This window comes from Sarcophilus harrisii, chromosome 3 (assembly GCF_902635505.1).
Source record: "Sarcophilus harrisii chromosome 3, mSarHar1.11, whole genome shotgun sequence".
NCBI lineage: Eukaryota > Metazoa > Chordata > Mammalia > Dasyuromorphia > Dasyuridae > Sarcophilus > Sarcophilus harrisii.
This window is the reverse complement of record NC_045428.1, coordinates 274873588-274900112: the sequence shown is the minus strand read 5'-3', so window position 1 is coordinate 274900112 and position 26525 is coordinate 274873588. Positions and strand designations below refer to the sequence as shown.

At 34.2% G+C, this 26525-nt stretch overlaps 1 protein-coding gene across 6 annotated transcripts in view; it reads right to left on the bottom strand.

Annotated features, from left to right (window-relative positions):
- SH3KBP1 (SH3 domain containing kinase binding protein 1) overlaps positions 1–26525 on the bottom strand; it is a 453585-nt gene that overhangs the window by 44083 nt on the left and 382977 nt on the right. For all 6 annotated transcript variants that reach the window (XM_031959528.1, XM_031959530.1, XM_031959529.1 and 3 more), the window contains 2 exons: positions 24273–24432; positions 1165–1250 (listed from right to left, as the gene is read on the bottom strand). In XM_031959528.1, the coding sequence (XP_031815388.1) occupies positions 1165–1250; positions 24273–24432 (246 nt within the window). The remainder of the gene's footprint in view (positions 1–1164; positions 1251–24272; positions 24433–26525) is intronic.

Here is a 26525-nt window from a genome sequence, read left to right as displayed (position 1 = left end):
TATGTTTCAATCTGCATTCAGAACATGTCAGTTCTTTCTCTGGATGTATATAACATTTTCCATCATGGGACTTTTACTAGTTCTATTTTCCAGATGAGAAAATGGAGGTTCCAAGAGTTCATGTATCAGAGGCAAGAAATAAACTCAAGCCTTTTTACTCTAAGTCCTCTACATGATGTTGTTTCTTTATTTCAACATGACAAACATATTAAAACAATAACATTTTCATCAAAAGTCTATCAGGGTCTTTATTAATGCTTCCTTTTCAACATAGCCATTTACTGAAATTCTAGTAACCAATTAAGATCCACAGCAAGCATTCTTCCACAAAGATAAAAGATTTAGTTCTGCTTAATGTTTTCTTTGTCAACTCAATTCTATACCTTGACATTCAGCATCCCTCAACATTATTAAGCCTGTTACTTAATGCATGAAAAGATATGATTCTAGAAAGAAATACACATGAATAAGAAATAGTAAGGAAGTAATATTTAGAGCACAAAATGCTTCTACCTTTTACAAAGTCCATTGGGCTATGTGTCTATTGAGTGCCTGGAGAAGATGACCCTGGAAAGTTTCCATATAAAATTGGTCCCTAAAACCAGGTTTCCTAAGTAAGCTACACACAAATCAGATCTTTCTGCTTTTAAAATGGCAACTGGAAGTATTATTTTCTTCTCCTCTTCACAAAATATTTACTAAGCTTTGAACCTCTTCAATTATAAAGATAAAGTATGAACTATTTTCATGTTAATCATATGATTTCTTGATTTCCAGGATTATAAAAGACCCTGAGTAACTCGTTAATTCAAGAAGACTGGTATCTATCTACCTATGATAGGACCAAACTTCTCTACTCTGCATCATTTTCTAACACAAAATTTGAAGATTCATGAGTCTTTAACTTAAAAAAAAAATGTTGTTGACAACTTTCATTAGATATAAAACCAAATTAAGTAAAAAAAAAAAAAGTAATAATGTTGTTTAAATGTGGAAACCACTTTCATTTCCCTTCTTCACAAAATTGGACAAAACCAAGAAAGTATCATTAATCTTGCCATATTACCTCCTATGCAGTTACTGCCTGGAATAGCAGATTACAGCAAGCCAAGTGCTCCAAAGTTATTTATAACTTTGCAAAACTATAAAATTGTCCTTACTTACCAATGTCATTGCTCCTGTCTGAGAGGTCCTTCTCTGAGGTGCTGGAGACCGTACTGACCACCAAATCAATCTTTGTATTGTCGCTCCTATAATAATAATAATAAAAAAGTCCAGATAGTTAATATTTGATGTGTGTCTCTCCCCTTCTGTCTGTCCCCTTTCTTGTGCAGAACCCATTAATGAGAGTGTTTTATGTGGAGGAGATGGAACTTTATACTTCCATAAAATCATTGAGCCCACGCAATCATTTGTCACAGAAAGCTGCTGCCAACCAGTCTCATTGCCACAAGGATTAGTTTTATCTTGATGCAGCCTGGTCAATGTACTGTACTCTTTCTCTCTGTGACACATGGCTCTGAAAGAAGCCTATTTTGAGGACAAGTGTTTACCACCGTATGCAGTACTGTTTCAGGAATGAAATCCTAAGCTAAAATAAATGGCATTCAACCATGAAAATTGGGTGAAATGTAACGGGACCCAGCCCCACAGTTTAATTATCTTTACAAAATCAGAGAAGTTGAACAGCAGCAGCAGAAAGGACTCCATCCAAAAACAAGCCTGGCTAGCCCTACTCATCAAAAGTTAGCTTCCTTGAACTCTGATTTAAAAAAAAAAAATATGCTGAGATTACTGTATAAATATATATGTATATATATTTTAACATGTTTAACATATATTAAATTACTTGCCATCTGGGGAAGGGGGTTGGGGAAAGGGAGGAAAATTTGGAACACAAGGTTTTGCAAGGGTCAATGTTGAAAAATTATGTTTTGTAAATAAAAAGCTGTAATAAAAAATTAAATAAAAAATAAAAATGTGCTATTATCTCTGTGGAAGATTAGGTAGCCTGTGAGTGAAACATCTTTTGATATGTTGATGGTTATATCATGTCATGCTGAAATCTGTCAAGGTATTAATCTGGCACTTAGTGGGAAAGGTTAGAATACTCTTGGGGGAAAGTAGATGAGAACCTACATGCCTATTATCTAAAGGAGAAGTCATCTTCCCTCAGGAATCACCTCACAACTAACAAACACTTCATTATATAAAAGGGCACACACAGATAACTTCACTGTACATTCACATGAGGAAAGTTTTATTATTTTCCATAAACTGCAAATGTGGCACCTAAATCTTTCTGCTCACTTATTTGGAAGAGGGCAAAGGCTGATTATGTAAATTAAAGGGTAAAAAAAAACTTCATTTATAAGAATTGAGAATCGTATAACTAATTAACCCAGTTTCCTTATAAATCACAAATCCTTTATATCAGGATTGCAGGGCTGGTTCAACATCAGGAAAACTATCAGTATAACTGACCGTATCAATAACAAAACTATCAGAAATCATATCTTTATCTCAATAGATTTAGAAAAAGCATCTGACAAAATACACCACCCATTCCTAATTTAAAAAACACCAGAGAGCATAGGAATAAATGAGAATTTTCCTTAAAATGATGAGTAGCATCTGTCTAAAACTATCAGCAAGCATTATATGCAATAAGAATAAGATAGAAGTATTCCCACTAAGATCAAGAATGAAACAAGCTTGCCCACTATCACCATTACTATTCTGAAAATGTTAGATTTATCAATAAGAGAAGAAAAAGAAACTGAAAGAATTGTAGGCAATGAAGAAACAAAACTATTACTCTTTGAAGATGATATATTTACTGAATCCTGCAGAATCAACTAAAAATTATTAGAAATAATTAACTTTAGCAAACTGATATAAACCACATATAAAATATAATTTCTATCTTGCCAAATTCATTTTAAAAAAAAACTTTGTGTTCCAATTTTTTCTCCCTCCCTCTCTTATCTTCCTCCTCCCCAAGACAGCAAATGATCTGATATAGCAGTGGTCCTCAAACTACGGTCTGCAGGCCAGATACAGCAGCTGAAGATGTTTATCCCCCTCACCCAGGGCTATGAAGGTTCTTTATTTAAAGGCCCACAAAACAAAGTTTTTGTTTTTACTATAGTCCGGCCCTCCAACAGTCTGAGGGTCAGTGAACTAGCCCCCTATTTAAAAAGTTTGAGGACCCCTATGATATAGATTAAATATCTGATTCTTTTAAAAAACTTGGTGTTCCAATTTTTTCTCCCTCCCTCCCTTACCTTTCTCCTCCCCAAGACAGCAATCTGATCCCGATTAAATATGGGCAATCCTTTTAAACATATTTCCATATTTGTCATGTTGTACAAGAAAAACTCAGACCAAAAAGGAGATGATTATAAGAAAGAAAAATCAAACATATATATATATATATATATATATATATATATATATATATATATAAAGGATATGAAATAAATCCACATAAACCATTAGCATTTCTATATGTCACCAACAAAGTCCAGCAGCAAAAGATAGAGAAATTCTATTTAACATAACTGTAAGCAATATAAAATATTTGGGAATCTATCTGCCAAGACAAATCCAGGAACTATATGAACATAAATACAAAATACTTTTCACACAAATAAAGTTAGATCTAAACAACTGGAAGAATATCAAATGCTCATGGGTAGGCCAAGCTGATATAATACAAATGACAATTCTATCTAAAATAATCTATTTATTCGGTGCCATACCAACTAAAATGCCAAAAAAGTTACTTTACAAAGCTTAAAAACTATTAAAATTCATATAGAAGAATGAAATATCAAAAATATCAAGGGAATTAGCAAAAAAAAAAAAAAAAATGCAAAGGAAGGTGGCCTAGTTGTACCAGACCTATAACTATATTATAAAGTTGCTGTTATCAAAACTATTTGGTATTGGCCAAGAAATAGAATAGTGGATTAGTGGAACAGATTAAGTATATAGAAAACAATAGTCCGAGTATAGTAATCCACTGTTTGATTAAAAAAAAGACTACAGCTTCTGGAATAAGAACCCACTACTTGACAAAAATTGCTAGGAAAATTAAAAATAGTATGGGAGAAACTAGGCATTGACCAATATCTAACACTTTACACTATGATAAGTTGAAAGGGATTCACAATTTAGACATAAAGGGTGGGACTATAAGCAAATTAGTAGAGCAAGGGATAATCTATCTGTCAAATCTGTGGAGAAATGAGGAATTTATGACCAAAGAAGAACTAGAGAATATTATAAATGCAAAATGGATAATGTTGATTACATTAAAGTAAAAAGTTTTTGCACAAAGAAAACTAATGTCTCCAAGATTCAAAAATGTATGTGACGACCCTTTTCTGTAGTGGCAAGAAACTGGAAATTGAGTGGATGCCCCCCATTGGGGGAATGGCTGAATAAGTTAATAGTATATGAAGGTAATAGAATATTATTGTTCTATAAGAAATGATGAGCAGGATGATTTCAGAAAAACCTGGAAAGATCTCGAAAACTGATACTAAATGAAGTGAACAGAACCAAAAGAACACTATACATAATAACAAGATTATGTGATGATCAACTGTAATGGACTTGGCTCTTTTCAACAATGAGGTGATTCGAGCCAATTCCAATAGACTTGTGATGGAAAGAGCCATCTGCATTCAGAGAGAAAACTATGGAGACTAAATGTGGTTGGCAGCATATTATTTCATCTGTTTTTGTTTGGTTGCTTGGTTGATTTTTCTTTCTTATATTTTTTGCTTTTATAGTCTGATTTTTTCTTGTACAACATGACAAATATGGAAATATGTTTAAAAGATATGCATATATTTAATCTTCAGGTTGTTTGCTTTCTTGGGGAGGAGCAAGGTAAAGGAGATAGGGAGAAAAAACTGAAACACAAAGTATTTCAAAAGTGAATAATGAAAACTCTCTTGACATGTATTTGGAAAAATAAAAATCTTAGTTGATAAATGTGAAATTTTGGCCCCAAATCCCCTAAGATGTAGACGAATTGAGGAATCTCTCTCCTTTCCATTCTTTTTTTTTTTTTCTAAAATGTTTAGGAAAGGAACAAAGTCCTTGGGGGAGGAAGTACGGAAAGAATTCCCACATAATGTTTTGTTGTCTAACAAATTTTCCTATTTCTATTCCTCATTCACAGTTCAGGAATTGTACTTTACAACCAACTGTGGCTATGAACCTTAGAGGTTTGGTGAGGGGAAGAATATGAATGTGAAGGGGAGCATCCAGGACTAATACAGATGCCAGTTAAATTGCATCATGAACCTTTAGAATTGGCAAACAGTCCCAGGAGAGCTGCCCCAAGAAAACCTCATGTTGGACCTAGGCTAGGGTTGAAGAGGGGTGTTGAAATTGTTGGTCCTCACTATGATCATCATTCTTTTTCCCAACATTTGGTTTCACTAAAAGTCAGATAATCAATAAAATTAATTAAGTGCCAGCCACTAGGGATAGTGCTAAGAATAAAAAGAAAGGGAAAACAGAGTTCTGCTCTCAGAGAACTCAGTCTAATGGGAGAGACAAAATGCAATTAACTATGTAACACAAAGAAGTTATATATAGATAACCAGAAACAATCAACATAGGGAAGGAGTTAAAATTAAGGGGAATTGGGACAGCTACTGGTAGAAGATGGGATTTTGGCTGGAACATGAGGAAAGAGGAACCAAATTCTGAAGAAACAAAGAAAATGACAGCTACAGTGTGTTCAGAGCATGCCCAAAATGCTCTATGTCAGATTCTCAGTTCTTTTTTGTTTTAATATCAATTAATTAATTAATATAACAAAAACTTTTTTTTTTTAATTTTGGGCAACTAGGTGGCTCCGTGGATAGAATGTCAGGCTTGGGGTCTGAAGACCCTAGTGAGTTGCCAAATCTGGCCTCATACTTTTACTGGTTCTGTGACTCTGGATAAGTTACTTAATCCTGCTAATCTCAGTTTCCTCATCTATAAAAATGAGCTAAAGAAGGAAATGACAAACTATTCCAGTATTTTTGCCAAGAAAATTTCAAATGGAGCCATGAAGAGTCTGACACAATTAAAAAATGATTAAATAACAAAATTATAATAATTGATATTTAAGGAAAGTTTTCAAAGCACTTTCATACACCATGCCATTTAAGCCTCACAACAATCCTGGGATGGAGGTATTAAAAGGCATTATGACTGCAGTGTTACAGATGAAGGAACTGAATCTCAGGGAAATGTCTGGCTTATGACCACACAACTAGAGTCAGAGGCAAGATCTGACCCAGTCTTTTTGATTTCAGTTCCAACTCTGTACTCTGGCAGGGATGCTGTCAATCCCACTTTCTACAGGAAGCCTTTCCCAATCTTCCTTAATGCTAGTGCCTTCCTCTAAGATCATCTCTAACTTATCCTGTCTACAATTTGGCTGTTACGTTATTCAGGTGGACTACTGCTTTGTGCCTTTCTTTATATTCCCAGCATTTAGCACAATTCTTAGCACATAGAAGGCACTTAAATGCTTGCTGACTTGATTGATTTTAGAGAGAACTCACAGGTAATAAGCTCACTTCTGATTCAACTTAAGGCATTAAGTTTAATTTACCAACACTAAATTGTTTTGTCTTCAATTACCTAAGTAATATTTACTCTAATGATAAATTAGAATGGTAGGTAAAGAGAGAGAAAAGGGGGAGGAGGGGGAAAAAAGGGGGAAAAGGAGGAAAAAGGAGAGGAAAAAAGGGGGAAGAGAGGAAAAAGGGAAAAGGGGAAAAAAAGAGAAAAATGGAAAAGGAGAGAAAAAAGGAAAATGAAGAAGAGGGGGGGAAAGGGAAAAGGGGGGGAAAAGAAAGGGGGAAAAAGGGGGGAAAAGAGGAAAAGGATGGGAAAAAAAAAAAAAAGGGAAAATGAAAGAAAAAAGAGGGGGAAGGGAGAACCTAGGGGAAAAAAGGGGAAAATGAGAAGAAAGGGAAAAGGGAGAAGGAAAAGGGAAAAAAGAAGAGGAAGGAAAGGAAGGAAGGGAGGGAAAGAAAGAAGAAAGGAGGGAAAGAAGAAAAGGAAGGAGGGAAAGAGGGAAGAAAGGAGGGAAAGAAAGAAGGAGGAAAGAAAGGAAAGAAGAAAAAAGAAAGGAGGGAAGAAAGGAAGTTCAGTGAAGCCCTTAAAAATATACAGAATGAAGTTCAGAGGGAAACATGAACAAGCAGGAAAACTTTTGGACCTGTGGTGAACATTTTTGTTATTCAGTTGTTTTCATTCATCTCTCACTTTTTATAATTCCATTTGGTGTCTTTTTGGCAAAGATAGATAAATGGCAAAGAGCAGTTTGCCATTTCCTTCTCCAGCTCATTTTATAGATGAGGAAACTGAGGCAAATAGGATCAAGTGATTTTCCTAGGGTCATGCAGTAAGTTTCTGAGGCCAAATTTGAAGGCAGCAAGAGGGGTTTTTCTGACTCCAGGTCTTGTACTACCTCCACCATGCCACCTACCTGCCCATGATGAATTGAGTGTACAATTACTATTTTCAAAAAATGACTCCAAACTGAAATATAATTTACTTTGTGTTGTCACATACTTTTTTTCCATGTAAAAAGTTCAAGTTATTAGTATTTGTCAAGTTAAAAAAAATTTTTAATAATAAAATTGCATTTTCTTTTAAACAACTAATTTCCAAACCAAATTACTAGAAATAATTCACTGAATATATTGTATTATTCACTGATTCTATTAGGGCCTTATCACATACTAATTTGTAGAAAGGGTTTAATCCTCCAAAAGAAAAGGATTTAGAAGAAACATTAATGAGAGAAAAAACATTAATTTTTCATTAGTTATCCTTTTTCTCCAGCGTTAGGAAAAGGATAAAGCAGTTGTTTTTCACTTTTATCAGTTTAATACTGCCTGAGTCTAAATAACTGGGTTCTATACATTCACAAAAGATGTAATAGAATTTGCTTAAATTACATTTGTACCTAGGAAGTCCTATCTTTGTTTGAATACATTAAAAACCAAAAGCTTATCCATAACCAAAATTTATATTTTGCCTAGACAGAACTATCCTAGGATACATGAATAATGAGCAAATCCCCCTCAATCTGAGCATTCAGTAGCCCCACATTGGGAGTCAGACGGTGAATAAGGAAGGCAGAACAAACTAATATATACATATTTAAAAGAAAGAAAAACTTGGATCTTCCATATATAGGCAGCGTAAAATCCACACCCTATCATCCCAGGGAGGCAGATTGGCAGATCTCTTTCTGAACCTCATCCATCATTCCCAGACTAAATATCTTGTCCAAATACAATCCCTGGAAGGGACCCACATGTGCAAAAATGTTTACAGCAGCTCTTTTTGTAGTGGCAAGGAATTGGAAATTAAGTGGATGTCCATCAATTGGGAGATGGCTGAATAAGCTACGATATATGAATGTAATGGAATATTATTGTTCTATAAGAAATGATAAGCAGGCTGATTTCAGAAAAGTCTGCAAAGATTTACAAGAACCAGTGTTGAGTGAAGTGAGCAGAAGAACTAAAAGAATATTTTGCACAATTATCAGCAGGATTATGTGGTGATCAACTATGACTTAGCTCTTCTCAGCAATGTGGTGATGCAAGACAATTCCATGGAACTTGGAGAAAAAATTGCTATCCATATACAGAGAAAGAGCTATGGAGACTGAATGCAGATCAAAGTACAGTATTTTCTTCTTTTTCATTTTCTTTTGTTTGTTAGCTTATTCTTTCTCATCATTTTTTTCCTTTTTTTGTCTGATTTTTCTTTCACAACCTGACAAATATGGAAGTATGTTTAAAACAATTTAACATGTATGACCTGTATCACATTGCTTGCTATCTTGGGGAGAGGGAGATAAGGAAGGGAGGGAGAAAAAATTTAAAGCTCAAAATCTTACACAAATGAATACTGGAAACTATTTTTACATGTAATTGTAAAAATAAAATACTATTAAAAGGTAAAAGAGCACAAAAGAGAAAAAAACATGCAATCTTTGAAATTTGGCTGCCCCAAGTCCCAGTAGCCTGGGTTTAAATACTTTACAAGTAAAACAAATGTAAACTGACTTAGTGAAAAGAATGCTTGACTGGATTTTGAGACACCCAGCTCTACTTAAAAGCCTTGTGACAACTCCTCTGAATCTCTGATTACCTAATCTGCCAAAGTAGGGGTTGGACAAGTTAATAAAAACAGCTCACATTTATATAATGCTAATTTATAAATTACAAATTTATAAATTATAAAATATAAATTAAGACTTCTAAAGCACTGTTTCCACAACAGTCCTGGGGGATAATTAATGCAAATAGTTTGATAGATGAAGGAACTGAGATTGTGAAAAGTTGAATGATTTGCTTAATGCCACATATCTGAGCCAAAATGTAAAGCTCAATGTGATTCTATGTCCTAATCCTATTGATTATACATACTATCCTAGCCAGCTTTAGTTTTAGGATTCTAAAAGATCTACAAACCATGAGCAATCCAATTATCTAGCATTAAAATATGTAGGAATGGGGCAGCTAGGTGGTGCAATGGATAAAGCACCAGTCCTGAAGTCAGGAGGACCTGAGTTCAAACCAGGCCTCAGATACTTAACACTTCTAGCTGTGTGACCCTGGGCAAGTCACTTAATCCCAATTGCCTCAGCCAAAAAAAGAAAAGGAAAGGAAAGAAAAAGAAAAAAATATGCACTTACATTAAAAATATTTTAAAAGTATCCCTTGTTGTATGTTAGGGAGTCACTTTCATAATTTCCCTTAGTCCAAACTCTGAATGGGACTGATATATTTGTGGTATGATCTGCACTAGGTCTAAACTCCCAGAAATGATCAGAGCATAGGTTTAGCATTTTATCCTAACCCTTATCTTATTTTTGTTTTTTTATTTAATAGCCTTTTATTTACAGGATATATGCATGGGTAACTTTACAGCATTAACAATTGCCAAACCTCTTGTTCCAATTTTTCACCTCTTACCCCCCCACCCCCTCCCCTAGATGGCAGGATGACCAGTAGATGTTAAATATATTAAAATATAAATTTACAAATAAGTATACATGACCAAAACGTTATTTTGCTGTACAAAAAAGAATCAGACTTGAAATATTGTACAATTAGCTTTGGAAGGAAACAAAATGCAGGTGGGTAAATGTAGGACTGGGAATTAATGTAATGGTTTTTTAGTCATCTCCCAGAGTTCTTTTCCATAGCTAGTTCAGTTCATTACTGCTCCATTAGAAATGATTTGTTATCCGCTTTGAGGATGGCCTGGTCCATCAGAACTGGTCATATTATTGTTGTTGAAGTAATAATGATTCCTTCCCCAAATTTCACCAGATCAGTTAGGTAAGTCTCCAGGCCTTCTGAAATTATCCTGTTTCATTTCAAGAAAAATATTCCAAATTTATTAAAATTTATTCAGCCATTCTCCAACTGATGGCACCAAGTTTCCAGTTTTAGCCACTAAAAAGGGGCCCAAACATTCGGACATACAGGTCCCTTTCCCCTTCTTTTATAACTTTTGGGATATGGTTTTAGTAGCCTGTGGATCAAAGGGTATGCAAGTTTGATAACTTTTGAGCATAGTTCCAACTATTTCCAAAAATGGTTGGATTTGTTCACAACTCCACCAACAATGCATCAATGCCCAGTTTTCCCGATCCTCCAACAAATCATTATTTTTCCTGACATCTTAGCCAATTGACAGGGTGTAGGGTATCTTAGAGTTGTCTTAATTTGCATTTTTGATTAATAATGACTTGGAGCATCTTTTTATATGACTAAAATAGTTTCAATTTCTTCATCTGAGAATTGTCTGTTTAATCCTTTGACCATTTTTCAATTGAGAATGGTTGATTTTTTTAAAATTAGAGAATTTATATATTTTGAAATGAGGCCTTTATCAGAACCTTTATTTAAAAAATATTTTCCCCAGTTTATTGCTTTTCCTTCTAATCTTGTCTGATTATTTTTTTGCAAAAACTTTCAGTTTGGTATAATCGAAATTTTCTATTTTGTGATCAGCAATGATCTCTAGTTCTGCTTTGGTCATAAAGACCTTCCCCTTCCACAGGTCTGAGAGGTAAACTATCCTGTGTTCCTCTAATTTATTAATAATTTCATTCTTTATGCCTAGGTCATGAACCCATTTTGACCTTATCTTGGTGTACGGCGTTAAGTATGGATCAATGCCTAGTTTCTGCCATATTAGTTTCCAATTTTCCCAGCAATTTTTATCAAACAGTAAGTTCTTATCCCAAAAGCTGGGATCTTTGGGTTTGTCAAAGACTAGGTTGCTATATTTGTTGACTGTTTTATCCCTTGAACCTAATCTATTCCACTGATCAACTAATCTATTCCTTAGCCAATACCAAATAGTTTTGCTAACCCTTATCTTAATTCTCTAACATTCCTACGCACAGGAGTCAGAATTGGATTCAGAGCTTAACCCAGCATTTACATTACACATTTATATTTACATTGCACAGCAGTCTGTCCTTTCAGAACAGACTTTCAGAAGTAGAGGGAAAGAACCCTGCTTGATAACTTAGACTCATGGGAATTTGCTTGTCCTGATTTCTGGAAGCAATATGACTTTAAAGCTAAGCTAGGAGTCTTAAGAATTGGAAACAAATTTCATTACCTATTCCAATTCCTTCTCACAACGAACCAAGCTGGTGGCATGTCAGAAAATATGTTTTTTGCTTCACATTTTTCTAACTCTGCTGACTTATGATCCGTTAAGGGAAGAGCCAATCACAAACTCTAGGCTAAAAGAATCTCCTATAGGGGAGCCAAAAGGAACCCTACTTTGAAAAAAACAAAACAAAACAAAAAAACAACACTGTAGGTGTTTTTTAAAAAAGGTTCTGATCCTTCTAAGTAGGGGGACTGCAGCTGGTGTTTTGACAATGATCAGACTGTAGGTGTGGAAGTGACTTTTTAAAGTGTCTATTTGTAAATTCCCCTTAATGTATTTATAGGATCTTACAACAATGCTAATGTGTTCTTTTAAACAGAACTTCTGCATTTTTTTCCTGAAGCACATGTTTGAAGCTACTGACATTATCAATTAAGATGTAGTCCTTAAATAGTAGCCACAAACTCAGAGGCTGCCAAAACAAATAGCATTTCCATTTATTAAATGGTATTACTGTATTTAAAGGGGAAAAATATAATTTAGGCCCTTTCTTGTGAGTAATTCAAAGGCAGTGTGTGATAAACTACAAAGAGGATCAAATTTGGATTCAGAGGACTTGAATCAGAGCTTAAAGCCTGACTGTCTTACTAATTTACCATTATGACTTATAAGTCACGCTTTTAGCACCTTGGATTCTTTCTCTGTAAAATGAGTAACTTGCAATAGGTAATCTTTAGGGACCTTTCTGGGAACAACTAAATAGTGTAGAGGATGGAGTGCCAGGCCTGGAGTCAGGAAGATTCATTTTCCTCAGTTCAAATTTGACCTTAGACACTAGCCATGTGAATCTGGGTAAGTCACTGAACTTTGTTTCCTCATTTGTAAAATGAGCTGAATAAGGAAAAGGAAATCACTCCAGTATCTTTACCAAGAAAATCCCAAATAGGGTTACGAAGAGTCGGACATGACTGAACAACAACAACAATTAAATAAAAAAATTCTAGCAGCAATACTATATGATTTATGGGTTCTTTAGGGGAGTAAAGAAAATCTAAGGGTAGATAAGTATTTCCCTTGAAGCTTTTCAGGCAAAGAGGCTCCATGATTATTATAATTATTATTCTTGAAAAACATTATATGCTACAACATTAGAAAGAAAAATACTTTGAAAAAGTTAAGAACTCTGATCAATGCAATGACTGGTTGATTCTAGAGGACACAGGTGGAGTGATAAAGCATGCTATTCACCTCCTAATAAAGAGGTGACATATTCAAAGAGAGGAAGGAAATTATACCCTTCTGGACATGGCCAATGTCGGAATTTGTGTGTTTTTATGTACCTTTGTTACAAGGTGATTGTCTTTTTTTGTTTGTTTGTTTGTTTTATAATGGGATGGTAGGTGGAATAGGAAACAAATGCTTATTAACTGAAAAAAAAGTTTAAAATACTATATAATTTTATGAAGTAGGAAATATATCCTTATAAAAATGATAAGTGATATGAAATCCAAGGATTTCACACAGAAGCTGATGAGAAAAGTGTAAGTTTTATATAAAGTTTGAGAACATATGTTTTATAGCAGGGTCCAGTTTAGCCTAAGTTAGCCCAAGCTTATGACCCTGATATTTTACTGAGGTCCAAGAAGTGGCAAAGAAAATTCTGGAGATGAGTAATCTATCTCTTATGGAGATGGCTAGGTGATGACCCTCAATTGTTGTTCATTCTGGGATGATGGATGAAGGACCCTATAATATGAACTCAATTTTTATAAAAATCAGAATAGAATTTCCAGTGATTTCATTAAATTCAATTAAATAGAATTTCCAGTGATTTCATTAAATTCAATTAAATAAATGCTAAAACAAACAAACAAACCCCAAAACAAACTCTAGATCACTGAACATGAAGTTGAAAGGGACCTCAGAAAGAGATGTCAAATTAGAGTAGCCTGCAAAACTCACGAGGGAGCCAGAATCAGATTAAAATGTAACTGGGAAATGTTTAACAAAATAAATAAAATTGTAGTACACCATAAACAATGTTAAGATGGGGTTTTCTAAGTCAATATGTGGGCTTTCATGAATCAGTTTCTATTTGAGTTTAGCACCACTGATCACCTGTATCATTTTAAAAATGAAGATACTAATCTTAGAGTGACTTATCCAACATCTACTATCATACTATTCCTTTAAAGAGAGACCTAATATCAAGAATGAAACTACTTCTATTCAAATTCCAAAAAAGATAAGAAGAGCACAATAATAACTGACATTTATTGATAACACCTTAAAGTTTGCCAAGCACTTTGCATACTTATCTTATTTGTGTGTATGAAAAATTTACAAAATTCTGTGAAGTGGGTTCTGTGAAAATTACTGCTCCCATTTAATGATGAAAAAAATTTTTTAAAGGTAACTGTTTTGTCCAACCTCTGTTTCTGACAAATTGAGGAGAAAGCCACTGAGAGCTTAAGTGCTTTACTCAGGATTGCACAGCTAAGTAGGAGGTAAAATTTGAAATCAGACCTTTCAGACTCCAAACTTGTCTACTCCACCACCTGACACCCTGCAGTTCCTTCTACCAATAAAATTATAGGTCAATCCTTATCCACATCCCCATGCAAGTAAGTATACAATGAGGAAATGTTATGAGAACCATAACATTCTGCTTCCAATAATGAAATCATATGTCAATTATATCAACGCTAAAATATAAAATTATAAATATTTAGCTTCCAACTCCAGCAGAGGCCTTTAAGATGACCTCTGGCTTCAAAATGTTCTAAAAGTTAGGTACCCATAGTTTCTTAAATATCTATCCACTCATTCATCAACCCTAAGGAATCCTCAATTAAATTAACACTGATCTAGTAAAATGTGGGAGGAAATAGATTTTGTTCAAGGTCACAAAGCCTGGATAGAATCCACATTTCCCAGTTCCCAGAGCTCTTCCTACCAAAATCCAAAGAACAGTAACAATGGCCACAACAACAGCAAAAAAAGAACACCAACATTTGTTTAAGGAAGACAAACAATCCTAAATGATGTCCTCTTCTCTGTGAAGTCTCTACCGGCATCTCAACTACAGCAGGTGTCACAACTCACATTTATATTACATTTCAAAATTTATAGAGGTTTCCCTTATGATAAACAGGTGAGTCAGTAGTGCAAGTATCATTTTACAAATAAAGAACTAAGGGTTCAAATGGCTAAGTGATTTCCCAAGATTTCATATATGGTAAGTAGGGAAGGCAAGACTAGAATTCAGGACCAAGTTCTCAGGTGTCAGTCATATTATTCTCTTAAATAATTAACCAGAGGGCAAGGATATACTTTCTCCCCAAATATCCTCCATTAAAAAAAAAGTGAGAGCTCCAGAAGTAGGGTTACTGCTAGCTTTTTCAGAGTTCCAGCACATCCACCTACCTGATAGTCAAAACTGTCCTAAGAAAATCACAGATACTCTTTGATCCCAAGAAATCTCCTGGTTACATATTAAGACGGCATGAACCATAGGCACAGGAAACAGGAACTAGAGTGATTTTTCTCAGGCAGCTGTCCTCTTTCACTGTGTCCTTGCTTAGATATGCACAAACAAGTTTAGCTATTTATAGGTTAGTGGAGGAGATTTCCCAAAGAGCAAAGTAAAAAGATAATGGGACAGTCCCCACTCAATTTGCTACCTAATTTCCCCATTCCGAGGCCAGATCTGTAGAACTGTCAGAAAACACACTGGACTCTCCAGAACCAGGCTTATAACCTAAGTAGAATTTCCAATGTCTAATTTGGGATCTGAGCCAGCAGATCAAGTCCAGGGATGGTGAGGTGTACTTACTCTGCAATTCATATTCACCCAGCATCTTATGACACTAGAAGTCACTTTAAATTATTGGATTGAATTCTCCAGCTACTGGTAGGTGCCCATAGATGTGTAAATGTTTTAACAACCAAAAGTTTAAGTCTAATTTAATCATTAGCATTTCCTCCATCACTTTAAGTCTAAACAATCAATAAAACAAGAAATCAAGCCCTGATTTGTAGCATTTGCCAATTTCTCACGTATAAATGCTCCCACAGAAAACTTAATAATGGGCTCATGAAAGATCCAGCATACTCCTTGTCTGTGCCCCTTTTGAAAAACTTCATCAGATCCCACTTGAAGGACCAATCAGCTTAGGTTATACATCTATGTGCATTTCTTAATGTCCCACTTTCTGATTCTGGTTGTCTGTGACTCTTAAAGGACACAGAGTTAGAAATAGAAGGAATTTGAGAAATTATCTAGTCTAACTTTATAGGTGTGAGATTCAGACCCAGATGGGATTAAGCTACTTACTCTTAAACTTGTCCACTAAATGACACTATATGAATAAGTTTATCAGGGGATGTGGAACATTTTTAACATGTGGTTTTACATCATATATATAATATATATAATAAAATTCATCCTATCTCTGGGTGAGGATTTAAAAAAAAAAAAGTAAACAAGACTTCCCTGGAAACTACAGAATCAATGAAGATAAGATTCCATGATTTTTTTCCTAAGCTAATTAACAGACTAAAAGAAACCAAAAGAGATTGGTATTCAACATGAAATTCCAAAGACTGGGAAGTGAGCTCTCAAAATCTTAAAAAAAATTTTTTTAAGGGGGATGGAAGAGAACATGGAGGTTTCTTACTTTATCATTTGATTCCTTAACTCCATTTAAAAAAATTCTCCCTATCAAGGACTTGTCTTTTTTATCCCTTAATGTTGGAAAAATAAGAAATAAATAAATATTAAAACCACAGAATATTAGAGCTGGAAAAGATTTTTTAAAGTACCTAGTCCAATTGAGAAGTTTTTTAGGTGGGAAAAGTGAGGTCCCTGCTGGGATGAATTGATTTGCTCAATTCTTAGAGCCCCAAACAAGTACTTGAATCTCTTATCTTTTGACTCATGGTTTCAGTATAGTAAAATTCAAGTGTGTTCTTGAGGGCATTGGAGAACATTAAGCTTAGTCAAAATTAGGTATTTATCTTATCGTTTATGGAATATACATGGGGACCTGTTCTCTCTTGAGGTTCATTTACTTTGCAATTTACAGTGGATAAAGAAGCCCTTTCTGAAAATTGTGCTTTGGGGCAGTATTATAGTTATACATTTGAGTTTTCATTAGCTTGAAGATTATCTTCTGCATATTTGTGTACCAAATGGCTTAGACAATCTGAAATCTTTCCAAATCTAGAGAAAAAAATTAACTTCTTTGCAGGTAGGTTAGTCTCAAGAGAGACATCCTCATTTCTCTAATAACTTGGCTGACATTAGTACATTAACATTTCCTTAATTTTTGCCTTAAGCTAAAAACATCTCAAGAAAATCAGACATTTATCTCCCTGTGTGGTACTTCCAAAAACACATTACAATGCAGAGCAGGGAAATAAGAGAAAATATTTGTAAGATGAGGGATGCCCTCCAGTCAAAAACCTAATGTGAAGATTTTTATCCAGTTCTTGATCACTTGGGCAAAAGCAGTTTTAAGTTTTCAACACCAAACATAAGAAAACCATTCCATTGTTCTAGAAAAGCCATCAAGCTTTCACAATAGAATTGGTGACTTATTCAGTCCATTGTTTCCTAATCAATTTTTTCCTAATTCCTATTGGGATAATAAGACACAGAAATGTTGTCCAGTTTTTGTTTTTGTTTTTACAAAGAAGTTAAAAAGACAAAGGTGAAGATGGCAGATAACTTTGTTAAAAAATAGTTGTAAGTTGTGCGTGCATCTCACTGTCCTTTCATGAGATTCAGTTCACAGATTCAATCTTCAACAGACTCAATTCTTACTCAACAGACATGAACCTATGATATATGTCCATGTCAGCAAGGACCTTATTTGACATGGTCTCATGAGCCAAACCACAAAGCATATGTTTTCTCCAAGCTCTGGTTCACAACCAAGAAGTTTCTTTTTGGTTCTAAAATTCTCATTCTTTATAAAACAGTTAGTTAATAAGAAATATTAACTAAAGCTAAACAAATAACATTATAAGCTCTGGAAATCAAATAAGATGGAAAGATTCAGTGGAAGGATTATAAAAAGGGGTGCAGAACATCTAGTTCGTGGGTCACATAAAGCCTGTGAAATCATCTGTGACACAACCGCAGACAATGATGAGCTGAAAGTCAAGTAGAGCAATCTCCCACTCCTTGAGTTGTATGAGTTGATAATTTTGTAGGGTCCATGGAATGATGTTATAAATATCCAAATGGCCCTTGGCAGAAAAAAAGGTTCCCCACCCCTGGCCTATACCATAGGCTTCCTATGGAGGATTTAAGGGAAGACATGGACAAGAGTTACTATAGATGAAAAGTGTTGGATAGACTGCAATCTTCATGACTGGATGGAGTTGAGTACCTGCATCAGAAAAATTAAGGACCCATAAAACTAATGAACTAAGTTAACTTATTGAATAAGAATGAATGAATAAATGAATGAGATAAGCCTGGAAATATATACTTGAATCATACCAGGGAAGACGACCATAAAGGTACAAAGTAAAATGGCCCCCACACATGAAAACCAGGCATTATGTAAATTATTTCCAGTAAGAACAAATAGCGATTTGAAAGGCCAACAAAGTCTAGAGGAAATATCATTTCCCCCTAAGTAAAACATACAATAAAACAAAATATGTAGATGGAGCTTCTATTTTTCTCACATTATTCCTCAGCCCTATCCATTTCTGCCAATTACAGGCAGGCAAATTTCCAAGGGTCATTTATAGGAGTTGGGTGAGACTTTCTGAGACATATAACCTATCAAGGTCACTTAGAAATGCCAATAGGAAAGCTGAGATCCACAAAGTTATCTCTCTCACTCATCTGTTCCCCAGCTGTTGCGTGTGGGAAGAGAGCATATGTATTTTAGAAAATATCCATCCTTAACTGATATACCATTTTTGTTCATGTTGATTTTTTTATATAGACTTTAAAAATATCATTCTTCATGGAACATGGTTCTAATATACCATTAAGTGTAGGGGAAGTTTTTGAAAAAAATCTCAATTCTGCCACAAATAAAAAGTATGAAAACTTAAATTGTGGAAAATATACAAAGAGGAGAAAATAAAAAGGCGAGCAAAAAACCACAAAGATAAGCAAAGAAATTCACAATCTCTTAAATAAGCTGTTATTCAGAAATCAAACCAATAGTTTGGAAAACAAAACCTCATTAAATAATGGGAAATAGATAAGGAATTCTGAAGGGCTCTATTTTACCTCAAAGGATATCATTATTACTGCTTGAACAACTAAATAATGAAATTAACATGATTTTTGACTCTTCATACAATGTATCTAGTCAAAATTGGCAGGTTTTACTATCTTTTCATATCAAGGCTTTACTTAGGTGACCTCTTCCTCTACATATATTAGAAACTATTTGTGCTCTTAAAAAAAAATCTTTTTTCTCCAAAGTACTTTGCTGTATCAGGCACTGAAAAGATACTATCTTTGACTTATTTATATAGAAAATCTTCCTGCCAAAGAACACAATATTTTTTTAAAACTTATTATGAATGACTCAGCTGCTTGTGTTTTTTAAACAACAGTTTTCTGTCAAACTGTCAAAAATACTCAAATAGAAGGATTTGTGATCTTATTATCATATTAACCCCATTCAACCATGTTTATTAACTAGTCCATATCCTCACCTACTGAGCTGAAGATCTTCCTTAATTTCTGATTATATCATAAAGGCAGCTGTGGAACATGATAGCTATTTACCTGCCATCCTCTTACCCTTGCCAGAAAAGTATCTTCCATGTACATTAAGCTACTTTTTTTCTTAAAAAGGCAGGGAAGCTATCTTTCAAACTGAGTAATCCAGGATGCTAAGGCTTGAATTGCTGATGGGGCTTGCTGGTCTCCCAGAACTTTTTTAAAAAGCTAGCCTACAAGGAGTCATTGTCCTCCAGACAGGGCAGATATCTCACATCCATCTTACTCACCATACCAGATATATCCTGCTGACCAGCCACACATCTATAAGGAGACAAGGGGTTGGCCCTCTATCTCAATCACTGGTCTATTATTGCTGAGTTATCTTTTGGCTAATTAAGCTTCTTGGCTTTCTTGCCATTCCTTGAACAAGATCTCATATTCTTACTCAATGCATTTTTTGTGACTATCTCCTATGCCTGGAACTCTCTCTTTCTCTCTCATCCCTACCTCCTGGCTTCCTTTAAACGACAGTTGAAGTCCCACCTTCTATAAGTAGCGTTTCTTAGTCTTTCATCTTAGTGCTTTTCCTCTAAAAATATCTTGAGAATTTCTTGTTTGTGCTTAGTTTTTAGCATATTGGCTCTTCCATTGTGAACTTCTTGAGAATGGGGCACATCTTTGCATTTCTTTATATCCCTAATATCTGGTGCACAATAAGGACTAAATCTATGGTTATTGACTTGATTTAGTCAATAATTTAACTGATTTGTTAAATGGTCTATGAGTATTTCATTTTGTTCTAATATCAGGCTTTAAGCACCAGACTTGTCTAAATCAAGCTGGGGAATGGCTGAATAAGTTATGGTATATGAATGTTACGGAATATTATTGTTCTATAAGAAACAATAGCTTGCCTTCAGTTCCAGTCCATTTTAGCAAGAATGTCAAGAAAAATAAGATTGACAGCTCTTCATGCAATATGTGCCTCTCTGTCCACTTGGCAATGATCTTGCCTTTATAGTTCTAACATCCATGTTAAAATTTGTTGACAGCATATAAATGCTGTGATTCGTAGCACCCTCTGGCATCTTTTCCTTCATTCTGCATCTATCATTACAGGAGAAGAATAGCACTGCACAGGAATGAAAGCTATTTATTTTCTTTGTTTCATAACTTACTATGGCCAAAAACCTTTATCATCAAGTGATGAAACCATTAGGGATGTACTAAACTTTTTCAGAAAAAAAGATCTGGTCCACTAGAGTGGTGAAACTCAAAAGTCTTTTTTCTGCACAGTAAAAATCTATAAGAAATAACATTCTATAATCATGGTCTCCAAGAATTCATGATTGCCTACCTCCATGCCACCAGAAGAATTTAAAGAAGGATTTTGTGGAAATTTTATCACTTTTGCCTAAGTTTAAAAAAATCCATGTGATAAAAAAAATTTCACAAAATACTCAGAAGCAATAAATGTTATCACTTACATAGTAATAATATTATATAATAAATTATGTAGCAAACCATCATAAAAGGCTCTTATCTAGGACTTATATTTATTGAACTAGTCTTACTATAATTCCTTGAAAATTAAATGCAAAACAGTAATATAGAAGGTCCTTGAGGATAAAGACTATTATGTATTTTGAATTTATATTCTCTAGCAATTAACTCAGAGCCTTACAATGAAAAAACATTTCCTGAATTATTGAAATGTCTTCAATAGTTTGAAAAAGAATACAAAACTATCAAAAACAATCTGAAAACTGGTTCCATTTCATTTTAATAATCACAGAAAAATTAAACCAACCGTTTTGTCACCTTATACCCAAAAAAACAACAAAGATTGTAAAAGAAAATAAAGTTCAATATTGAAAGTGGGAAGATGGACATAGTACTTCTCTATTAGTGGATTAGCCAATTTGGAAAAACCAAATGGAATTAGGCAAGTTTTTGATAGTTACTTCTAAAAATCATATCCTATGGTCTAGTGATCCTATGAGAGTATTTATACCCCAAAGGAGGTAGTGACAGTCTATGATTCTATATATAAAAATATTCAAAATGGCAATATTTATAACAACAAAAACCTTGAAATAAAATATGGCCTCAATGATTAAGGAATTGTTGAATCATAGCAGATCAAAGAAAAAAAAAGAGAAAGAAAAAAACCTAAGCAAGCAAACAACAAAAGGTGAAAACATTATGCTTTGATCCACATTCAATCTCCATAGCTCTCTCTCTGGATGCAGATGGCTCTGTTCATCACAAGTCTATTAGAATAGCCTTGAATCAGCTCATTGTTGAAAAGAGCCAAGTCCATTATAGTTGTTCATCACATTATCTTGTTGTTGCTATGTACAATTTTCCCACTTAGCATCAGTTCATGTAAGTCTTTCCGGGCCTCTCTAAAATCATTCTGCTGATCACTTCTTATAGAACAATAATATTCCATAACATTCATATACCGTAACTTATTCAGCCATTCCCCAACTGACAGACATCCACTCAATTTCCAATTCCTTGTCATTACAAAAAAAGTTGCTACAAAATTTTTTGCACATGTGGGTCCTTTTCCTTTATTTATAATCTCCTTGGGATACAAGTCCAGTAGAAACACTGCTGGATCAAAGAATATGCACAGTTTGTTAACTCTTTGGGCATAGTTCTAAATTGCTCTCCAGAATGATTGGATCCATTCACAGTTCCACCAACAATTCATTAGTGTTCTAATTTTCTCACATCCCCTCCAACATTTATCATTATCTTTTCCTGTCATATTGGCCAATCTGAGAAGTGTGAAATGGCACCTTAGAGTTGTCTTAAATTGCATTTCTTTAATCAACAACAGTTAGAGCATTTTTATTGATTGATTTATGTAACAAACTCAAAAATGGTAAGAATCTTCTAATACCAGACATAATCATGTAAGAAAGCAGATTTTTGTGTGTGCATTTCCAAGGAAGGTATTTTTTAAAAGGGTTTGTGGGAAATTGAGCACTGTGCCAAAAAAAAAAAAAAAAAAAATACCCAGAAACACTTACAGTGTTTACTCTTCATGTAGATTTAGCCAAGTTGACTCTGATAACTTTGTTCTTGGCCCCCATAGAACAGAAGTTTGAAGCCTGAACTCTTATATAAGGTCAGGGGTACATGTATGTATACATGCTCATCCACTCATTCATATGTTCAAAGTCTACTGAAAAACACTTTCAACACCAATAAACTATCCAGTGCTCTACAATTTTGTGTATATTTGGATGGCCTTAAATGAATATTCCCTAATCAAACTTTTTACTTGGAAGTGTCAAAAGTACTAAAATGTTGTGACAATGATGTTGATTTATTTAGATGGACTTGCAAAATTGTACAAGCTATTTTTCCACTTAAAGGGAAGGAACGTCTGTTCTGCTTTGTGTTAACTTAAACATATCACAACTTGACAAGAAACTAGGTTGAAGAAGGAAAAAAAGACAACTAACTATTTAGAAACTCTATGTGTGGTTATATATGTAGAAGATTATAAGAGTATACATCTAGAATTGGGAGAGATCTTAGTCAAATCCATCTAGATCAGCGGTTGGCAAACTAAGGCCTGAGGATCCAAATAGTTCAAGGCTTTGTTTGTATAGCCAATGAGCTATAGAGTGAATATTTTTTCACTTTAAAATAAAGTTTAAAATTTTTTTAATAGATTTAATTTAAAATTTTATTTAAAAAGTAAAATTTAAAAACGTATTCTTAAAGTGTTTAAATGGTAAGAAAATGTATTTTAAAATGTAAAAGCTATTCTTAGTTTTCAGAGGAGGGCTGCATTTCGTTCTTAAGCTGTAAGGGACCTCATGTATAGTTGCCCCAACTAAGATAATTCTGCATTAAAATATTTAATCTTTACTATAAAATGACAAAATCCTACTAGAATTATTTCTTTATGACATTCTAATGGTGGAAGGAACTACTTGTAACACTATACTGATTTGCCAGTGATTGAAGATCTGTCTGTCATCTGAAGACTGGTTCAGATAAGTTCATCACCAGAAGTAGGGTAACTGAGTCAGTCCTAAAGCAATCTGTGAACTTCATCTCTGAGGAGTAGAGGGGCTATGGTTTGTATTAGCAGAAGCTATGTGCGCTCTAAAGACTTTAGTGTTCTGGAATGATACAGTTTTCTCAAATTATTAGTAAATATCAATATGTGGTGATAAAAGGAATCTTTCATCGCCCAGAAAAAACAAAAACTTAAACCTATCATTAACAAACATAGAGATAGAGGGTGGAGTTGTGAAAAACTCTTTGAGTCTAGCCTTTAACACATACTGGTTTCAAGTCCCTATGAGCGAACTGTTTAATCTTTCAGCATACAGACATAAGAAATTTCTTTATGTATAATTATCTATACTGATATCTTGAGATGATGGTGGAGAAGAGAAAAAGTGCGGGGGGCTGGGGAGACAGACTCAGAGAGAGAGAGAGAGAGAGAGATGGAAAGAGAGAGATGGAAAGAGACACAGAGAGATGGCGGGGGGTGGGAGAGGGAAAAAGAGACAGAGAGACAGGGAGAGAAAAAAAAAGAAAAACAGAGACAGAGAAAAAGAGAGAGAAAGAGACAGAGAAAGACAGAGACAGAGAGAAAGAGAGAGAAAAAGACAGAGAGAGTGAAAGAAAGAGGAGAAAAAAGAGAGGGAGGGAGGGAAGGAAAGAGAAAGGAAGAGAGAGAGAGAGAAACAGACAGACAGACACAAATATATTCCCTTCCCCACCTCCTCCAACCCTGCCACATCTGAGGATCTCTAACAAAGAGAGATGGCTCGCTCTACATTCTGCACAAGTTTGGCTGATAACCAATAAGCCAGACACCATCTAAAGAAATAGTCTTGAATACCTGGCATGTGTCACAGGCACCACTGGTCTTTCTGGTCTTCTCGGAGGCAGTGCACCAGGTCTGCTGAGAGAACTGGTCTTGGGTGGTCGAGGTTTCTTTGGAGGGATGGCAGGAACAGAAGGCTTCTGTAAATCCAGTTTTTGCTCTCTCTCTGGTCTTTCTTTAAATCATTTTTAAGAATTCACAAAGAAAATATCTATATTAGGAAGTGTCCTTCTTAAGCACTTAACAGTATTTTTTTTTCCTTACATGAGAACTAGGCAAACAAATGAATGCTTATGGTCAAGGAATTAAGGAATTGGATAAGAATCATTTACTTTTTATTGTCTTCCCCAGGCCCAACCTTTATACTAAAGCAGCGAGTCTTGCCCTTTCCTGTGTCATGGATCCCCCTTTGGTCAATCTGGTGAAGCCTACTGTCCCCTTCTCAAAATATTCTCAAAACCATAAAATAAGATATCTAGGATTACAAAAGAAACCAATTATATTAAAATAATTTTCAAAAATATCTGTTTTTTAAAGTTCATGTTCCTCAAGTTAAAAATCCCTGTACCAGATGGAAATTTTCTCTCTTATTAATCAAATTATAACAAATAGAGTCAATGTGTAAAAGTACATTTTTCAAAATAATAATGTCATTCTATGTACGATGATCAATTATGAAAGACTTGGTCCTTTTCAGTGGTTCAGTGATCCAAAGCAATCCCCATACACTTTGGCCAGAAAATGCCATCTGCATCCAGAAGAACTATGGAGATTGAATGTAAATCAACACATACTACGTTCACTTCTTTTTTTCTGAAGTTTTTTTCTCTTCCATGGTTTTCCCTTTTGCTCTGATTTTTCTCTGTCAATATGATTCATAAAGTAATGTGTATTAAACATAACATTTACTAGAAAAAGATAGTCATTCTATAATCACATTACATAATTATATATGAGAATATTTCATTCACATTTAGGGGTGTGGGGGTAAGGGTTGTCTGTGAGAGACAGACAGACAGATAATCTACAGGTGATTTGCACATTCTATCATCTTTGTTTTATTTATATTATCAAGTTCTTTCCTTGATAATGGTTGGCAAACTAGCCTAGAATAGAGAAAGTGTTTATTGTGTAGGTATATTTGTTGTACAGAATTCATTGTAACAAGAAAGCAGTCATTGTTCTCTGGATCAGCTACTTGGGATATATAGCTTGTCATTTTTCCAAGGTAAAGGACTCAGAACAGTGATCTGCAAAGAGTAAGCACTGAATAAATATTTACTGATTTGGAGTTGATTTTTTTTTTTAGCACAGGTTTTTACCTATGCCATTTTTTCAAATCACTTCACTAGTAGGATGAATCATGTACAATTTTATGAGACTATCCAAATTTAAGAGGTCACAAAATATTACTGTAATATGATATATTGCAATAAATTATTGCAGTCTTTATGGTAAATATATATTATTTATAATTCTATAGTATAGCTTTAGTATAAAACCATAATTATACAATTATATGTTATATAACAGTATATATATATATATATATATATATATATATATATATATATAAAACATGAGTATATATGTCCATTTTTTAAAGTGAAATCCCTTTGAATTCACCTCTTAGAATCTCAGTCACCTCAGCTACAAAGTGGTGACATTAGTACCCTTTTCCTGGGGTTATTGTGAGATACAAAGGAGGCAATATATGTAGGAAAATACTTTGAAAAGAAAAGCTATTATTTGTTACAAGGGTTTTATACTTTTTTTCTTATTCCACTAGAAGAAGGTAAGAGAAAATGTGTTCAACTATTGAAAAATAAAATTTAATAAAGAAAAATAATGTTATACAATTTGTCCTTGATTCAGAAATGACATAAATCAGACCTGAACATGTGATTTTTGCCTCAACAGCCTTAGTGTCTAATCAAAGTAACTTTTGAAATCCATTCAAATTATCACCCTTTTAACATTTACTGAACACATGTCATACTAAACAAGAGAGCTAAGCAGTGTGGGAAGACCTCAAGTAATTTAAGATAAGAGTTCCCTGCCTTCAAGAAGCTTATAATCTAGAAATAACTAAAGCTCTTCCAGAGATCTTGTTGATCGTAAGAAGTTCACACAAAGATCAATTACTTAATTTTCTTCTATTTACCATGACATAGTTCCCTAAAAAAGTTAACCTGCCAGTCATAAACATTTATTAAGAAACTACTGTATGCTGGTGTTTTGGATATATAAAAAGGAAAAAACACCATT